The sequence below is a fragment of the Saccostrea cucullata genome, unplaced genomic scaffold (assembly GCF_032062105.1).
Source record: "Saccostrea cucullata isolate Sc308-1 unplaced genomic scaffold, CSIRO_AGI_Scuc_v1 ctg197, whole genome shotgun sequence".
NCBI lineage: Eukaryota > Metazoa > Mollusca > Bivalvia > Ostreida > Ostreidae > Saccostrea > Saccostrea cuccullata.
The window spans coordinates 696,755-714,680 of NW_026938805.1; the positions used below are offsets into that span (position 1 = coordinate 696,755).

At 33.3% G+C, this 17,926-nt stretch overlaps 1 protein-coding gene across 1 annotated transcript in view; it reads left to right on the forward strand.

Annotated features, from left to right (window-relative positions):
- The first annotated feature begins 1,380 nt into the window (after positions 1-1,380).
- Positions 1,381-17,926, forward strand: part of LOC134251344 (uncharacterized) — a 41,876-nt gene continuing 25,330 nt past the window's right edge. Inside the window, exons 1-33 of the mRNA XM_062733735.1 lie at positions 1,381-1,549; positions 4,884-4,965; positions 5,097-5,173; positions 5,691-5,740; positions 5,987-6,041; positions 6,745-6,816; positions 7,283-7,348; positions 7,439-7,514; positions 7,673-7,767; positions 8,047-8,126; positions 8,220-8,286; positions 8,665-8,730; positions 9,068-9,186; positions 9,585-9,675; positions 9,861-9,944; positions 10,222-10,294; positions 10,715-10,764; positions 11,038-11,226; positions 11,340-11,387; positions 11,487-11,523; positions 11,854-12,145; positions 12,277-12,308; positions 12,422-12,531; positions 12,893-12,965; positions 13,667-13,734; positions 13,944-14,024; positions 14,144-14,184; positions 14,299-14,436; positions 16,619-16,706; positions 16,810-16,867; positions 17,133-17,219; positions 17,325-17,440; positions 17,541-17,647. Of these exons, the coding sequence (XP_062589719.1) occupies positions 1,445-1,549; positions 4,884-4,965; positions 5,097-5,173; positions 5,691-5,740; positions 5,987-6,041; positions 6,745-6,816; positions 7,283-7,348; positions 7,439-7,514; positions 7,673-7,767; positions 8,047-8,126; positions 8,220-8,286; positions 8,665-8,730; positions 9,068-9,186; positions 9,585-9,675; positions 9,861-9,944; positions 10,222-10,294; positions 10,715-10,764; positions 11,038-11,226; positions 11,340-11,387; positions 11,487-11,523; positions 11,854-12,145; positions 12,277-12,308; positions 12,422-12,531; positions 12,893-12,965; positions 13,667-13,734; positions 13,944-14,024; positions 14,144-14,184; positions 14,299-14,436; positions 16,619-16,706; positions 16,810-16,867; positions 17,133-17,219; positions 17,325-17,440; positions 17,541-17,647 (2,873 nt within the window). The 5' untranslated portion in view covers positions 1,381-1,444. The remainder of the gene's footprint in view (positions 1,550-4,883; positions 4,966-5,096; positions 5,174-5,690; positions 5,741-5,986; positions 6,042-6,744; positions 6,817-7,282; positions 7,349-7,438; positions 7,515-7,672; positions 7,768-8,046; positions 8,127-8,219; positions 8,287-8,664; positions 8,731-9,067; positions 9,187-9,584; positions 9,676-9,860; positions 9,945-10,221; positions 10,295-10,714; positions 10,765-11,037; positions 11,227-11,339; positions 11,388-11,486; positions 11,524-11,853; positions 12,146-12,276; positions 12,309-12,421; positions 12,532-12,892; positions 12,966-13,666; positions 13,735-13,943; positions 14,025-14,143; positions 14,185-14,298; positions 14,437-16,618; positions 16,707-16,809; positions 16,868-17,132; positions 17,220-17,324; positions 17,441-17,540; positions 17,648-17,926) is intronic.

Consider the following 17,926-nt stretch of genomic DNA (forward strand, 5'->3'; position numbering starts at 1 on the left):
AGTGGTCAAAAATGTTTTCACCAATGAAAAGATGAATACACATATGAAATAATAGCCAAACTGTTCAAAAGTTATAGCCAAGGTTAAAATTGGATTATCTTTTGCCAACCTGTGTCAAACTCCAAGGTCAAGGAGTAAAATCTATTGGTACCTAAAGGAAGGTCTTGTCACAAGGAATACACATGTGAAATATGAATTTAAGCCATATGTAGCTCCCACCAATCAAAAGTTATGTGCAAGATTTAAGTTTTTGCAGACAAACAGAGGGACGGATAGGACAATTTAAACGATATATCTTCGATTTGGGTACCGCCAAAATTGACCTTCTAACCTTGACCTTGGAGTTTGATACACTTTTACACAAAAACTCTAAACTTTTACTTTGGCCAAATAACTTTTGAATGGTAGATATTAGGACTATCATACTTCACATATGTATTTTTGTAACAAGACACCAACAACTTTGACCTTTTGACATGGAGATTTACTTACCTAAAAAAAAAAAAAAAAAAAAAAATTAACCTCGGCCATAACTTTTGAACAGTAAGGGCTAGGGATTTCATATTTAAAATATGTAATTCCTATGAGAAGACTTTTCATTGGATTTCAAGAAAATTGACCCTTTGACCTTGGCCAACTTCTTAAAAACAAACCTTGACCATAACTTTTGAAAAATTAAGGCTATGGCTTTCAAACTTCAAATATTTAACCCAGTGACAAGACCTTTCATTGGATACCGGCAACTCTGACGCTTTGATCTTGACCTTTGAGTTTGCCGTACTTTTTAAAAATTTTAACCTTTGCAATAACTTTTTAAAGGGCTTGGGCTTTTATATTTCACATAATTATGTAATCCTTGTGACAAGACCTTTCATTAGAAACCAACAAATTTGACCTTGACCATGGGTTTTGACCTACCTTTCAAAAATGTATCCTTAGCCATTACTTTTGAACTGGTGGTGCTATGGCTTGCATACTTCACAACCAGTACTATCTTGTGAGAAGATCTACCTTGGATACCCACATATTTAATTTGCATTTAAGAAAAGTTCTATCTTCGCTATGTTGACTCAGGACCCCTGGCTTGTAAGGATTTGCTGTCATAAGGGGGCATTGATCAGTGTTTCACAAACACATCTTGTTAAGATGTTTACGTAATCATCAACACTGTTACACATAAAAATAAATTATGCCTCGATTCAGAGACGGAGACTTTTAAAAAGGCCCAATCTTTAATTTTTTTCACTAAGTTTCACTAAAGCCCCCCTCCCCCTCCGAACACGCACAATGTCATGTCAGAGAGAGAGAGAGAGAGAGAGAGGAGTTGTTCCCCTTTATATTGCTCTCTATACTTGGAAGTTAAAGAAGTACTAATAAATATTACAACTTCCGGTTGTTAAAAAAGAGTCAAAGCTTAGTAAGCAGAATAAAAACATTAAAGAAAATGGATATGACAGCTGAATCCAATACTGAAATCATTGAACTTTTGAATAGAGACTTTGAAAAATGGCAAGAGAAGGATAATTCAGACCTGATTTACTTACTAGAGGTAATATATCATAATTTCTTGCCTCTCATCTCATCTGTAGAACTTGTTATAGTAGAAATTGTATGCAGTATTGAGTTACGGGTAGTTAAATCTAAATTTTGCTAGCAAAAGAATTTATTGTAAAGACTAGACGGAAAATATATACAAATTATTTTCACTGTAAGTTCTGTTTCCTTTGACTGTGGACTTAAAATAAACCTTATATGAAATCCTTTTCTTTTTGCTTTTAAACAATTCACATTTTTATATAGGGCCTAAATTTATTTAATGTATGTTTTTACATTACTAAAGAGCTATTATTTAACATAATGTGAGAATAACTTGAGTTGGGGAAGACATTGTTTGTAATACATGCACTAGAAATTGTAGTTAGAATAATCTAACTGTGTCTCAGTACAAGCCCTCACCACAGTTAGAATACGTCCCATATACTTGCAATGTAGCAAATCGGAGCGGATCCGCTCCGAAACGATTTTGAAGAATATAAAAGGATTTGCACTGGAAATAATTACCAAATTAATCAAAACAAACCTTTTGGAGATTGCTTATGTCTTTTATCCCAAAAAATAATCCATCTAAAGACGAAAATCCAATTAATTTTCTCAACGTTTTTAACTCACTTCAAATTTACCTGCCTTGTTTACATTCGGAACTCTCTAGATTGTCTGAGTAAATGCACTGAGTACGAGTTACCGCCCTTGTTTCTTTTGCTACATTACAAATATACGAAAGAATTCTATCGTTAAACCGGGTCCGTATGACAATATCATTTTAACGATAGAACGTTCTATCTATAGAAATTGAAGACACTGATAACTGTCATTCTCATGCACTGTTAATAATGAACTTGAACAAAAAATGTTGACGGTGTGTCTGTTAGGACAAGAGGAGATGTGTATATTTCTATTAACCTAGATCTGTCTCTTCAACATGTTCAAATTGCACAAGAGATGTAGAACATCAACATGTTCAAACTGCACAAGACATTTAGAACATTTAGGCTATGATATCAGATGTTATATGCATTACACAAAATTTAACAAAGAACATATCTCTCCACCCATGCAGGCATTACTTTAAGAGATTGCAGTATTGATGCTCACTGCCCTCACTATAAGTATATAATAAATGTATAAATGTTTGCAATATATCCATTAAATCAAGACAAGTTTATTTTTTGTTGTAGTTTTTTAGCTCACCTGAGCCGAAGGCTCAAGTGAGCTTTTCTGATCACATTGTGTCCGTTGTCCGTCTGTCTGTCCGTCCGTCTGTCTGTCCGTCTGTCTGTCTGTAAACTTTTCACATTTTCGACTTCTTCTCAAGAACCACTGGGCCAATTTTGACCAAACTTAGTACAAAGCATCCTTGGGTGAAGGGGAATTTAAATTGTTAAAATGAAGGGACATATCCCCTCGCAAGGGGAGATAATTAAGAAAAGACAAAAATAGGGTTGGGTCATTAAAAAATCTTCTTCTGAGAACCACTGGGCCAGTAAAGCTGAAACTTATGTGGAAGCATCCTGGGGTAGTGTAGATTCTAAATTGTTCAAATCATGACCCCCGGGAGAAGGGCGGGGCCACAATGGGGAATCAAAGTTTTATATAGAAATATATTGGAAAAATCTTTGAAAATCTTCTTCTCAAGAACCACTGGGCCAGAAAAGCTGAAACTTATGTGGAAGCATCCTGGTATAATGTATATTCTAAATTGTTTAAATAATGACCCCCGGGGGAAGGGCGGGGCCACAATGGGGAATCAAAATTTTATATAGAAATATATTGGAAAAATCTTTGAAAATCTTCTTCTCAAGAACCACTGGGCCAGAAAAGCTGAAACTTATGTGGAAGCATCCTGATATAATGTAGATTCTAAATTGTTCAAATAATGACCCCCGGGGGAAGGGCGGGGCCACAATGGGGAATCAAAGTTTTATATAGAAATATATAGGAAAAATCTTTGAAAATCTTCTTCTCAAGAACCACTGGGCCAGAAAAGCTGAAACTTATGTGGAAGCATCCTGGTGTAGTGTAGATTCTAAATTGTTCAAATCATGACCCCCGGGGGAAGGGCGGGGCAACAATGGGGTATCAAAGTTTTACATAGAAATATATAGGAAAAATCTTTGAAAATCTTCTTCTCAGGATCCACTGGGCCAAAAAAGCTGAAACTTATGTGGAAGCATACTGGTATAATGTAGATTCTAAATTGTTCAAATAATGACCCCCGGGGGAAGGGCGGGGCCACAATGGGGAATCAAAGTTTTATATAGAAATATATAGGAAAAATCTTCTTCTCAAGAACCACTGGGCCAGAAAAAGTGAAGCTTATGTGGAAGCATTCTGGGGTAGTGTAAATTCTAAATTGTAGGAATCATGACCCCCGGGGGAAGGGCGGGGCCATTATAGGGAATCAAAGTTTTACATAGAAATATATAGGAAAAATCTTTGAAAATCTTCTTCTCGGGAACCACTGGGCCAAAAAAGCTGAAACTTAAGGGCGGGGCCACAATGGGGAATCAAAGTTTTATATAGAAATATATAGGAAAAATCTTTGAAAATCTTCTTCTCAAGAACCACTGGGCCAGAAAAAGTTAAGCTTATGTGGAAGCATTCTGGGGTAGTGTAGATTCTAAATTGTTCAAATCATGACCCCCGGGGGAAGGGCGGGGCCATTATAGGGAATCAAAGTTTTACATAGAAATATATAGGAAAAATCTTTGAAAATCTTCTTTCGGGAACCACTGGGCCAAAAAAGCTGAAACATATGTGCCCATGGAAGGATCATGGGGTAGTGTAGATTTCAAAATGTCTAAATTATGATCAGTGGGGTAGGGTGGGTATGCATTATGTATAACAAGGGGGAAATCTGGTAAAGAACACAATGGTCAAAGCTTCTCAGGTGAGCGATGTGGCCCATGGGCCTCTTGTTTATATTATCCAAAAGAAGTGTAAACTGACATTTAGTCCCAAATAATCCAAACTTCTTTAAGATTTAGTTAAAATCCAGATTTGATTGAAAATACAAGAAAATGTGTCAACTTTTCATTTACTACTCACAAAAAATTGACTGTTTGACATTTCATCCTTTCCTGACATACTGTAAATCAACTTTTATTCGTGTGCGAGAGATTTTCACGAAATTCGCGAGAGCCTCATCATCGCGAATTTTTCTCGCCGCGAACCAGTCCTTAAAGTGTATGTGTCATTAACAACAGATACAAAAAGGATTGATTGCAAAAATTAATCGTGGCAAACTAGTTTATCCCTGATAAATCATGAAATAAAGTCATCGCGAATAAAAGTTGGTTTACAGTATAACCACTCTTCTTTTCTAGAACAACACTGATCAAAATGGCTGTGTTGTATTAGTGCTGCTACTTGCAAGTGAACATGAATTCAAACTCCATGTACCAACAAGTAAGTGACATTTAAAGAGATATTTTGATAAATTTTTCTTTGCCTGATACATGTATGAAATAATCATTGATGCAGTTTAAATGACTTTTCATGCAGAATGAGTAAATCAACTAAATGTTTTTTTGTTTCAGATTACCCACATGGTGAGACAGCCTTTTATGTTGAGGCTGATTCTCTTATAAGCACATGGAGCAAAAGTCTAAATGAGGTATTGGTATAACCATTAAAATAATTTTGAAAATTTCTGTATAGCTGAGTATGTAATCAATAGGATATTTTATTGACACTAAGATGGATCTTCCATTCAGTGTAAGATCGTAATTTTTTCTGTAGGATATAAGATGTTCTGTTTTCAACATATAGTGAGTCTACTGTTTCTTATTATTAGCTAACCTAAAGCTTCTCAGATCAAAATTTGTTTGTTGTTGTTGTCATTGATCTCATAAACTTTACATATTTTCATCTTTTCCAGAATTAATGGAAATTTTCATCCAAACTTGACATAGCTTATCCTTTGGTAAAGGAGATTATTTTTTTTTTCCCAAATGAAGGGCAATACTTTCTTCAAAGGTGTTACATGTATAAAAAAGAAAAAGTGATGTTGTTCTTATAATTAGGGTCCTTGAACTTCAGTGGGGTAGATGGAGGAATAGGAAGCATTCTATCTGTTAATTAAAGTCAAATAAGTGCAAACATAGTGTATATAAAAATTCCTTTTATTTCAGATTTTAAAAGAAGCCACACAGCCCCTTTCATTAGAAGATGTTCTCAACAAGTATGTTTTGTTAACAGAGTGATACATTTTTTATGCCTTACAATGAATATGGTCAGGACATATTGTGTTTGTCATTCCTTAATTTTGAATTTAAATAATGGGCAAAGAAATTTCTTTTTTTGTGTTGCCTTATAATTGTGCATTGGGCTTTATTTTGATGCACTATCATGTAGTGAAGGGTTACTATTTACTTTAAAATGGCATGTGTTTATTCATTGAAGATATGATTGTGTTTTTCTTCTTCAGAGCTGTTTCTTTATACACTCACCAGAAATCCCAGAAAAGTCCTTCAACCTCGGAGGCAAGTACTTTAAATGTCCTAAAAAGTTGTTTATGTTCAATTAATTATTCATTTTAGGGTAACAAATTATGACAGTTTTGTTAGATTGGCATACTGCAGATACTTCATTTCAAACAAGTACATGCACAACAACTAAAATATGATAATAGTATTAATTGATGAGTGAACTATTGATTAAGGTTTATTCATGCATTAAAATAATATAAATGTGAAAATAATTTAAAACATATTGTAAGTGATCTTTCTCTAAAACCAGAGATCCACAATATTTGTTTTATTAAAGAACATATAACATTATGGTTTTTAAAACTGAATAACTTCTACTGGCAAAATAATATAAGGCCTTTGGATTGTTATTCTGTACTATGAGGCCTTTGGATTGTTATTTTGTAAATATGGGGCCTTTGGATTCTTATTATGTAATATAAGGCCTTTGGATTCTTATTCTGTAATATAAGGCCTCTGGATTGTTATTCAGTAATACAAGGCCTTTGGGTTATTCTGTAATATAATGCCTTTTGATTCTTATTCTGTAATAATATAAGGAATATAAGGCCTTTGGATTGTTATTCTGTAATAATGCCTTTGGATTGTTATTCTATAATAATATAAGGAATATAAGGCCTTTGTATTGTTATTTTGTAATATAAGGCCTTTGGATTATAATTCTGTAATATAAGGCCTTTGGATTGTTATTCTGTAGGAGGAGCTGAGTGATGAGGAGATGGAGCTCATGTTTGAGGAGGAGGAAGAGGATGAGGGGGAGGAGCAAGAGGTCAGTCACACCCAAATATGGAAAGTCACATGACATACTGATTAAAATTACATTGCATTAGTTAGTAGTGAACACAAGAGGTCAGATTTAGTCACGTACTGATGTTACATGTCAAAATGAAGAAAAAAATATGTCACGTCATTAGTAAGTAGTAGGTCAGATTCAGCCATGTCCAAATATAGAAAATCCAAGACAAAATGATAAAAATTACATGCCATTTAATAGTTAGTTGTAAGTGCAAGAATTTGCATTCAGTCATGGGATAAAAAAAAATACAAAGTCACAAGTCAATTGAAAATGAAAAAAAATATCATATGATCTCAATAGTTAGTAGTGAACAGATAAGAGATAATTAAAAATTCACTCACATCCTGATATGTAAAGTCATTGTCAAAATGGTAAACAATTTAAGCAAAACCTACAATGTGCAATTGGTTTGTTAGTTCAAAATTCTTGTATTTTGCAGACAATCATATTAGCTGATGATGATGCATTTACAACAGAATGGGAATTGAAAGTTGCTCGCAAAAAGGTATGTACATATTTTAAATCATAAGTTTCTCAGCTTTATTATGATATGTTGACATGATGAAAATGATTATATACTTTTATCTGTAAACAGAAACGATGGGCACAGAAGGAAGCCCAATTAAGGGAATCCTTAAAAATGACAAGTGATCCACACCCCCTTGGAGCAGGTAAAGAAGTTAAAAAAAAAGGAAATTTCACCAAGTAGCCAATTCTTTTAAAATCCACTTCATGCTCAGCTTTATATACTTGTAACAACTGTTTATTGCCCTTTATCATTTTTTAAAGTAATTATTATTGATTCAACTCCTATACTTTCCTGTTACAGTTGCGGCCACCCCTTCCGTCACCCCTGTGTTTACCAGTTCTGGAGCGGCAGGAATTCTCACTAATGACCTTGTCAGAATCATGGAAAATGAAAAGGTTAAACATCCTTATTGAAAATTAAGATCACCTATAAACTTAAAAATTAACTGTGGTATAAATTGTCATCAAAGTAATATAATATCTGTCTGCAGGGACTTGTATGGAGCAAGTTTTTTTTTTACTATTTGCATTTAAATGAATGATTAGGAAATGGTGGATGAATTCTTTTTATGTTAGAGAAAATATCTTTGTTATATTCATTATCTTTTTTTATGCATATTTCCTCAAAATAATATTAAGGCTTGAATTTAAATCTGTCATGATTTTCCATTGTAGCAAATTGGATTCACAGCTGAACCTATAGATGACAACATATATCACTGGCAGGTCAAGATATTTAACTTTGACCCAGAAAGGTCAGTATGAATAAATTATCTATTGTTGTCATATAAATCTAGATGGAATTACAGTGTAGTATGAATTGATAAAATACTTTTACCTTTAACTAGTGAGCTGAGTCAAGATTTGAGTGTTATTGAGAAGAACTTTGGCTATAACTACATTGAACTTGAAATGGTAAGTATACATACATGTACATACACCGTGCATTGCTGAGATAAAAACGGTATGTGTATCTAGCTAGATCTCTATTTAATAAAATACAGTTTGTCAAAGTTGTCTAATCAAATTATTCTCCCAATCTTCAAGTGAGTGTTTGACAGTAAAATGAATGATTTTTGTGACAATGAATATAACAGTTTAAAATGACACTGTCTGTGTAGAGCCAGCTTCAGTTAGGTATTCTATTCAGCATAGATTTACAGATTTTGAGGTCATTAAGGAAAGATTGTAATTTTGGAAGAAAGGCTGGTTTTGGTTAATACTAGTTTATATACCGGTACATGTACTGTGGATGAACAATGATATGGACACACTGTCCGTTACTTTTTACAGATGTTCCAGATTGATCTTTATCCATTTTATCCACCACTTGTAAAAGTTATGAGACCAAGACTACAGGTGAGTCATTCTACAAGTCAACTTACAATGACCTTGACTCTTTTCTATGCTACTTTGTTTTGTTTTTGAGTTTTTTCTATCAGTAAGTTCTAGTATTTCTTGATACAAGTTGTACTTATTGATACATTCATGTCAAGAAAAACAATTCTTTTAAACTAAAATGAAAAAAAAGAGAACTCAGCTAGGACACAAATGTGAACTCTGAAGGAGAAAAAGTAACTAGAAGTACTTTTATTTTTAATTTAGCTAAACTAGATTTATGATGGGTATAAAGGCATTGATTATGTCTTGTCGTGTTAAACATAGGAACATTAAGTGATAATGGTGATGTTTTTAGGGCTTTATGATGCAAAGAGTGACCAATATGGAGCTGTTAAAACTGTCCTACTGGTCCCCAACTAAAGACATGCAGAGCGTTATATTGGAGATCAAGTCTTTCTTACAACAGTGGGCAAGGTATAGCATGCTTACAAAACATTTGATAGTATCTTTATCATTACTCTATCTGATGATTTTTACATACATGTATTTTTATAAGCATTGCTAGACATACAATAAATCAGATACAATGGTACCCTTACCCGAAGTAGAATGAAATTTTCTATTGTAAAAGTGTATTTCATATTACCAGGTGCACATTAGAGACAAAATATGACTCTATGATAAGGTAATCATTCCAGTCAGAATCACCATAAATACATGTGAATAACGAATTATGGTATCCATCTTCAGGATCTGTTTTATAACTTTCAATTGGTGTTTGGAACACTGGACTCTATACATCCTTTACACTCTAGATTTTAGTCATATTTCTAACCTTGCTTCATTATTACTTTATATTTTGTACTATGTAGGCTGGAGGTAGAAAGTGAGAGAAATGATGTACAGAAATATCCTCATGGAGCATACCTAGAGATGGAGCATCACCTGCTTACTCTAGCTTTGGTATGTAGGGAATTTGGGGGGGGATCAAACTGACTACTGCTTTATGAGGATAAGATGCTAAAAATTACAAAAGTTTGTATTGTATCATGAGATATTGTTTCTATCATACATCATTAGGGGTTTTATACATGTGAATTAATTCAAGGACATGAAATTTAGACATAGAAGGAATTGATATGCTTTAGGTCAGTGAAGTGGTTCCTCGAGTGAATTTGAGATTCCAGATGGATGTGGACAAAATGGCAGCCATCAAGTCTCTACCTACACCAGTAAGTCTAGTAAAGGCTTCTAAGTTTAGGGTTTTACATTCTGTATATGTGAGATGAGCATATTTAAGAAAGTCAAATCTAATAGTTCATTCCTGCAAATTTTAACTAAATTAATACATGTATGAGCTTTATTCAAATGTACATATTCAGTAAAAATATATTTGCATTTACTGACACTTACCTCGTGCTTAATTTACTGAAGCTGAACATGTGTTATATTTACTTGCAACCTGTGCTGTTAAGTTCAATATTTTATCTATGTTATGTTTTCTGACAGAGTAAGTCAAGACAGGAATTCAGTAGAGAGTACTGGGCTAGAGGTACAGGATATGGACATCACAACAGACCAGGTAAAAGCTCACCTGTAATGTAACTTTCCTTGTCAAGAAAACATGATACATGTATTACTATATATTCAACTATACTGTAAAATCACATATTTTCGTGGGGTCAAATTTTCGTGGTTTGAGTAAAATCTCTTGGTTCGTAGGGACTTGAATTCATGGATGAAGAATTGTTGGGTAGTTATGTATGTAACATTCTACATTTCATGGTGGACATGATAGTGGGTTTCTTCATACCACGAAAACAACGAAAATTAAACCCCCACGAAAATTTGTGTTTTCACAGTATTTTTCAGCATGATGTTTAAACCATATTTTAAAGTAACATTTTATTTCTGATTTAATAAAAGTCATGATCTATGGAATTTTTTTTTTTGTTCATGTAAAGTAATTTTACATGTCAGAAAGATTTGTGTTATTTTTCAGAGTGGGATATAAATGCATATCTTGCTGCTCAGAAGGAAAAGGACAATAAGGTATGCTTTTGTGTGTAAATTCTTATCTTCCCCTTTTGAACTCCAGTAGACATTTCAATTCTTGTACTTTTAAAAGCTTATTCAGTTGTGATCTAACTTGAATTTTTTTGTATGATTATCCTTCCTATAAACTGAGAACTTTACGAGATAAAGACTTCATATGCTGGTTTAATTATTGTATTTTTACAGCTGATTGTGATCATGAACATTTTTTTGCCTAATATTCAGACTTTCTATAGTTACACTGTATATCAACATGTATTTTGTCTTTAGATTGAGAGTGTACTTCACCAAATCCTGGAAGAGTTAAAATTGTTGTACTCCCAGCATGCACCACAGCTGAAGCCTCGCCCCCGAGACAGTTTGAAAGACCCAGGGATCCAAGACACAGGACAAGGAGTGGATCCAGTTTATGATATGTACACTGTCTTAGAAGGATCCGCCCTTATACCATTCATTGAGGTATAAATTGAATTATGTTATCAATACTGATTAGAATGTGTATGTACATTTGACAGTGAATTAAGTTTAAAACAATTTGAAGGGGGTATTTATAGTGTTCTCTCCTTTTACAGCAATATCTAATGGCAGATTCATTCTTGGAGATTTGCAGGCATTCAGAGGTTTGTTTGCATGTTGCATGTTGAAAGATAATAAAGTAAAGAAATAAGATAATGATGCAACACATTTACACACTTAAATTTACATTTGTATTTTTTCAGGTGTATAAAGTTATAGTTGATATCGTTAAAGAATTAGGTAAGTTTAGTACCGTAATACAATGAAATGAAACTTGTCCAATCCAAACAACACAGGTTCTAGAGAATTTTGTCTGCAGATTTAGTTGACAACATCTGGAGTAGACATTTAAAGCAAATAAATTTCCTGAAAGAACTAATATTTTCATCATGGTATAAAAAAGATTTCAGGAGGTTTAACATCTGAATAAGATAAGTTTTACTATACACTCAATTTAAAGTGTATCGTTTTCATTCACTTTTAACAAAAAAAAAGTTTTATTTAAACTGTAAATTACAAACAGTGATAACTATTGAATTTTAAACACATTTAGTTATCTTAACATTACAGCCCGTCAGAGACAGTTTCTGCCTTTGTTGTGTGCATTACCCAATCAGGAGATGTCTGTATACCAGCTGTTATCTCAGCTCGAGCAGCGCGCCTCCATCATGCTGCGACACCTGAACAAAGCCGGGAACGGAAGCGTACCCAAGGCACAGCCTCCCAAACCCCCAGAGAACGAGACTACCACAAGCTCTTTCAATTTGTTTCCCAAATGTTTCACCAGATGTCGAAGTTCACCGAGCACGCTCAGTTCCCCTCCATCTTCAGAGTCAGAAATGGCTGAAGAAAAATTGGCTAGGTATCATTAGTAATGTTAAAATGTGTTATTATGCAGAGATTAACCAATTTGTGAATATGATCATCAAGAAAATCATGTTTATTTTTCTTTTTAACTGTATTTAATTATTTTTTTTCTGTTTTTTTTTACAGAGAATTTGCAGTTCTCTTTAATCTGGTAAAAGGTAAGTAGCTATTTTCTTGCAATTGAATTTAAATCAGCTTATATTCTATGAACAAAGAAATGGACTTGTTATAGGTGTAACTTTACACTTAATGTTGACAATCTGTTGTACAGGTATGCTGGAACTGGATGGATTATTATCTAACAGCTCCACGACATCTAGTCAATCATCACTAGAGAGTGACAAAAATTCCCCTAAACAAGAGGAGGTTTCAACTGAACAGGTAAAATATTTCCTAAACAAGAAAAGGTTGAATAGGGGAAAACTCCCTGAAATAAAAAAGTCTTGACTGAGGAAAACACAATTATTTAAGAGGTGCCTTGACAACTGAACAAGTAAAGAGACTTGACTGCTCCTGATTTGTGCAATTAACAAGGAATACAATATTATGTTTACTGTAAAAGTACTATCTAGAACTGAAGGGGGAAAGGCTGAAATTTCTTATTGTGTTTATATTTAAAATGTTTCATTTTTCATGCTCAATAGCATTGTATAGAAGTACATGTATTCTTGATCATTTTCATTTAATTGATTATTCTGTATTATTCATGCAAACTCTAAATGTTGATTAATATACATTGTAGCAGGCACAAGTCACTGAAGTACAATATAAACGAGCATTGCAGCCTTTACAGTTGGCAACAGCATCATTTTCTTGTAAGTAAAATTTTCTCTCTGATAATTTTTGGCCCAATAATTCAAGATGTGGAGGCTATTTTTTTGCCCTGTCCATCTGCAAAAACTTGCTCATGACTTTAATTGGTTGAAGCTATGGCTTCATTTGTATATTTCTTGTGACAAGACCTTTCTTTGGGTACAAATACTTTTCGTCCTCTTGGCCTCCATCTTGGAAGTTGACTTGCATTTGTAAAACTTGAACCTTTGCCATGAGGTGTCATACAGAGGCATCAGTGTCATTGGTGTCAGAAGCATATTAAAAGTTTCGGGGGGGGGGGGCTAAGTGTAAGAGAATTTTTTTAAGACCTACAAGAAAAATATGTTCAAACGCGATAACCATATATCAGGGGGTGGGGAAGGGGGGGGGGGGGGGGTGGTGTAGTAGGTTCCACCTCTCTTCTTTTAGTACCTACTTTTTTTTCCAATAACTACCACTTTCCACATTTTTTACTTGCACTGCAATGTGTCTGAGGAAAGTGGGGAGGGGGGCTAAACCTACGCCTAAATGTTCAATGCCTATTCTAAGTCTATCTTTGCAAAAAAGTGGGGGGGGGGGCTGAGCCCCACCCCCCTTAGCCCCCCTGGTTCTGATGCCTATGAGTGTTTTACAAATACATCTTGTTATTCTAAGTACTTGGTAGATCATGTTTAATTTCTAAAAATCTCATTCTCTTTTCCAGTGGAGGGTACAGGCTGTCACAACTATGCATCAGATTTCAAGCACACACAAAATGTCTTACAGAAACAGGTTAGAAAATCAAATTACATGTATTTTGATCTCATGATCAGTTAATCCACAAAGAGCACTTGGCAGAAGTTTTGAAAAAAAAGAAACAAATTTCAAATACATGTATACAATGCATAATCACACATGAATATCAACTTACCAGTAATAAAGTTTTGTTTATCAAATATTAAGTGATACTTACCCATAAGTTCTTTGCTTCTATTTTTCAGGTGTTACGGATTGCCCAAGAGTTATCTTCTCTTTCCACCTCTCTTCCCTTGGAATTATCTTCTAGTATATTTGTCAGAACTGTGAGTATTACAAAAAATGGCTATTTATTGATAATGTACATGTAATAGTACAAAAAAATATTTGACATTTAATACATGTCATTCATGATTTTCCCTGAATATGATCCCTCTCTTTTCAGGATGATGACAAATTAACTTTGATGAAAGCATTAATTACAGGGTAGGTTATAAGCAGTATTAACTCTTTTGCTTTTTGGAGGTGTATTTCTCTTCCATAATTCCTTCTAATATTTTGATTTTTCCAATGAAAGACAGCCCACTTTTTCTATTTCAGACCTGAAGGAACACCGTATTCCGGAGGTTGTTTTATATTTGACATTCACTTCCCACACATGTATCCTCAAATCCCACCCCACGTCAACCTACAGACCACAGGAGGGGGCAAAGTTCGATTCAATCCCAACTTGTATGCGTATGTGCTTTATTTTCACTCTGATGCATTTTGATCATTTTTCTCTCATTACCAGGGGTACTTCTATTACCTTAATTTGTACATAGGAGTTGCATGTAATTCAGTCCCATAACTTTATCTTAAGGAGGAATGCCACACCAACTTTTTATTTTATAGATCTCTGAGTCAACCTTTTTAAACAATGGTTTCAGCAGTGAAAGGCCGACATTAGCTCTTAATTAGTGTTGGCAAATCGGACGAATTTTAGTAACCGGTTACTCGCTTCATCTTCCGATCGAGTACCCGGTTACTCGGATGATTTTTGGTAAAAGTATCAATATCTATTATTTATCTTATTTTATACTTATCGGTAATAGTACTGCACAAATATACTGTATAGGGATATTATATTTACAATACACATATACGATATCGTCAAAGATTTACGATTTTAAAATAAAGAAAATTAATAGGGATTTCGACACACAAAGACAAATAAATACATCATCGTCAATCACCATTTTACACTTTCTTTTTCAGCCCCCGAAATATGTCGCAATCAAGGAGAATAATTATTTATATACTCCATAATTAATAGTTAATATGTGGAGTGTCCAGTAAATCGCTGGTTTCCGAATAATTTAAGCTTAGGTGATTTAACAGATTTTGAATCAGCTGTTCTTTTGTCACAACTCCAAGCTTATTATGTCTGAGGTGGCATCTCGTTAAATTATCAAATGAGGTAATTATAACACAGGCCTTCAAAATATGTATACCCCAAGCAATCAAAGCTATCAATTATATAAACTGTGAAAACTAATCAAAACAATTTGATTCACTACAACCATGCACTAGATCAAGTCTAACGGTACCTAAAATTAGGGAAATGTGGAGGTTCGTATACATTTATAAATTATGAAACATTCATATTCTATGTCTTCACAATGTAGAATTTATTTTATCTGAGTAACCGAATAGCAGTTTTAATATTTGATACTCGTAACGTTCGACGGTTAACCTGTTTTTTTTAAACCTAGGAGCAGAGAATTATTTTATATGAATTTTTTGTATTTTTTCACTATATAAAATAGGGCCCCAAAAAAAATTATTTACATCCAAATTAGAATTTTGGCAAAAATTTTGCTGTAAATGAATGCATCACATGAATTTAATAAAATATGCAAAGAAGAAGTTTTCAAAGAATTTTTAATTTTTTTTATATAAAAAAATATTTATGAAAATAAAACACATAATTTGTGAATAATTTTTTAATTTGTGGTTAAAAGAGGCTAAAAACCAGCCACAATCATAACATGTACATTAATCATATTTATAAAAGAAATTGAAACGAAATAGCCAAATTTTAGAGAAATTAATTTTTTTTAATTTTGGCCAATCCCGATCAAAATTAAACCAATCCCGACCATAATTGTACAATTATTGGAAATAAATAACATTTTCCTACGAACACTAGTCTGATTAGGTGTAATAAGAGTTAAAACATTACAGAACTTGACAATTCAAAGATTTCTTCATTGTAAATACATGAAGAGGCAATAAATTAGCATTTTATTGATTTTGTGTTAATTTTGACCCTCGGGATAAATTCACAATTTTGGTAGAGGTTAGGTCCAAATATTAAAAAAATTAATTTTTCTAAAATTTCTCAATTTCGTTTCAGAGAATTTCTTTTAAAAATAATTAAAACATGTTTCCTTAGTATATACTAGTTTTATGGTGTTTTTAACCATAGGTTTAAAAAATTTTCACAAATAATGTGTTTTATTTTCATAAATAATTTTTTATAAAAAAAATTAAAAAGTCTAACCAGACTTTCTTTAATATTTTATTAGGTATTCATGTGCCATTCATTTACAGCAAAATTTTTACAAGGAAGCATCTAATTTGGATGTAAATAATTTTTTTCATTTTCTTTGATAAAATACAAAAAAATTCATATAAAATAATTAAGAGCTAATATTGGCCTTTCAATGCTGAAACCATTGTTTAAAAAGGAGGGCTCAAAGATCTATAAAATAAAAAGTTGGTGTGGCATTCTACCTTAAGATAAATCCCAAACTTTACGAAATAACATTTTGAACAATGTACACTGTTGTAATTTATTTAATATTAAAAATTGCCTTCTCAGAAAATTGTTCTTATTCATCTTCATTTTTCCACTTTTACCGGTACTTTCATACAGGTGTGGTAAAGTTTGTCTGTCCTTACTGGGTACCTGGGAGGGACAGAAGGGGGAGCAGTGGAATGAAAAGACCTCCACTCTGTTACAGGTATTGAATTCAATGCTCCCATCAAAGCATAAAACTTACTAATGAAATCAAATTTAGTTTTCTATTTGCTGTTGTTTTGATATTGAAAATTTTTATCTAACAGGTGCTTGTCTCCATCCAGTTTATGTCCCTGACCACGAAATACAATTTTTCACATATATGTGTACTACTACTAAACATTTCTTCAACCATGAAATCAAATCCAAATGAACCAATATATTTTCCTCAAACCATGAAAATTTGACTCCTCGAAAATATGTGATTTTACATTAATCATTTCCAGACTTCAAGATCTACTATAAATAAACAATATACTGTTCATCATGGATTTTTGATATGCAAAATTATTTGACATTTCTTATTTTGTATCTTCATACAGGTGCAGTTTGTTGCACAACTCCTCGTAAACTGTTGCACAAAATTTAGTCCCTGACCCGTATTTCAATGAGCCTGGATTTGAGCAGGAGATTGGAACTGATGCTGGGAGGAAGCACAGTGATGATTATAACGAAGGTAGGTCAAAGAAAACATTGTCAGTTCAACTTTTTATAAACCACTGCAGGATTCTAAGTTTTTTAAAAATTACAATATTTTGAAATAAAACATTTTTATCTGCAGATGTGTGTTACAATAATATCAAGTATGCAATGATCAGCCAACTTCAGTATCCACCACCAGAATTTGCAGATGTCATAAAAAATCATTTCTTCTGGAAAAAACATAGGATTCTTGAGGTAAACATAATGAAGATTATGTTAAAAATACCTTGACTTGGGAATACATGTAAAATGTTTATGTACATGTCACAAAGTAATTCTCTGTATATCATTTCAGGAAGTGGATGGCTGGGTAAAGAAACATGGTAATAAGAGATTAGAGAGAATGGCACAAAACCTCAAACAGGAACTTAAAAAACTGCATCAACCTCCTCCCAGTCCTGTGTCCTAACACACCACGGCTTCTTGTTAGATCCTCCCCTCTGTCTCAGTGTAACTGACAAATCAGCTTTCCTCAGTGCAACTGACAAAATTACTTTGAGTGGAAAGCCCCCCCCCAATCAGCACATGCATTTTGTGCCAATCTACAGAAAAAAAATTTGTGACAAGAAAAAGAAGGTGAACCATTGGAGTTCCCTTCATCTTTGGTCTTTCTTACATCAGAACAAGGAGGAGTTTGTTCTGTTAAAAAAACAACAACAAACTTTGGACACAAATTAAAAT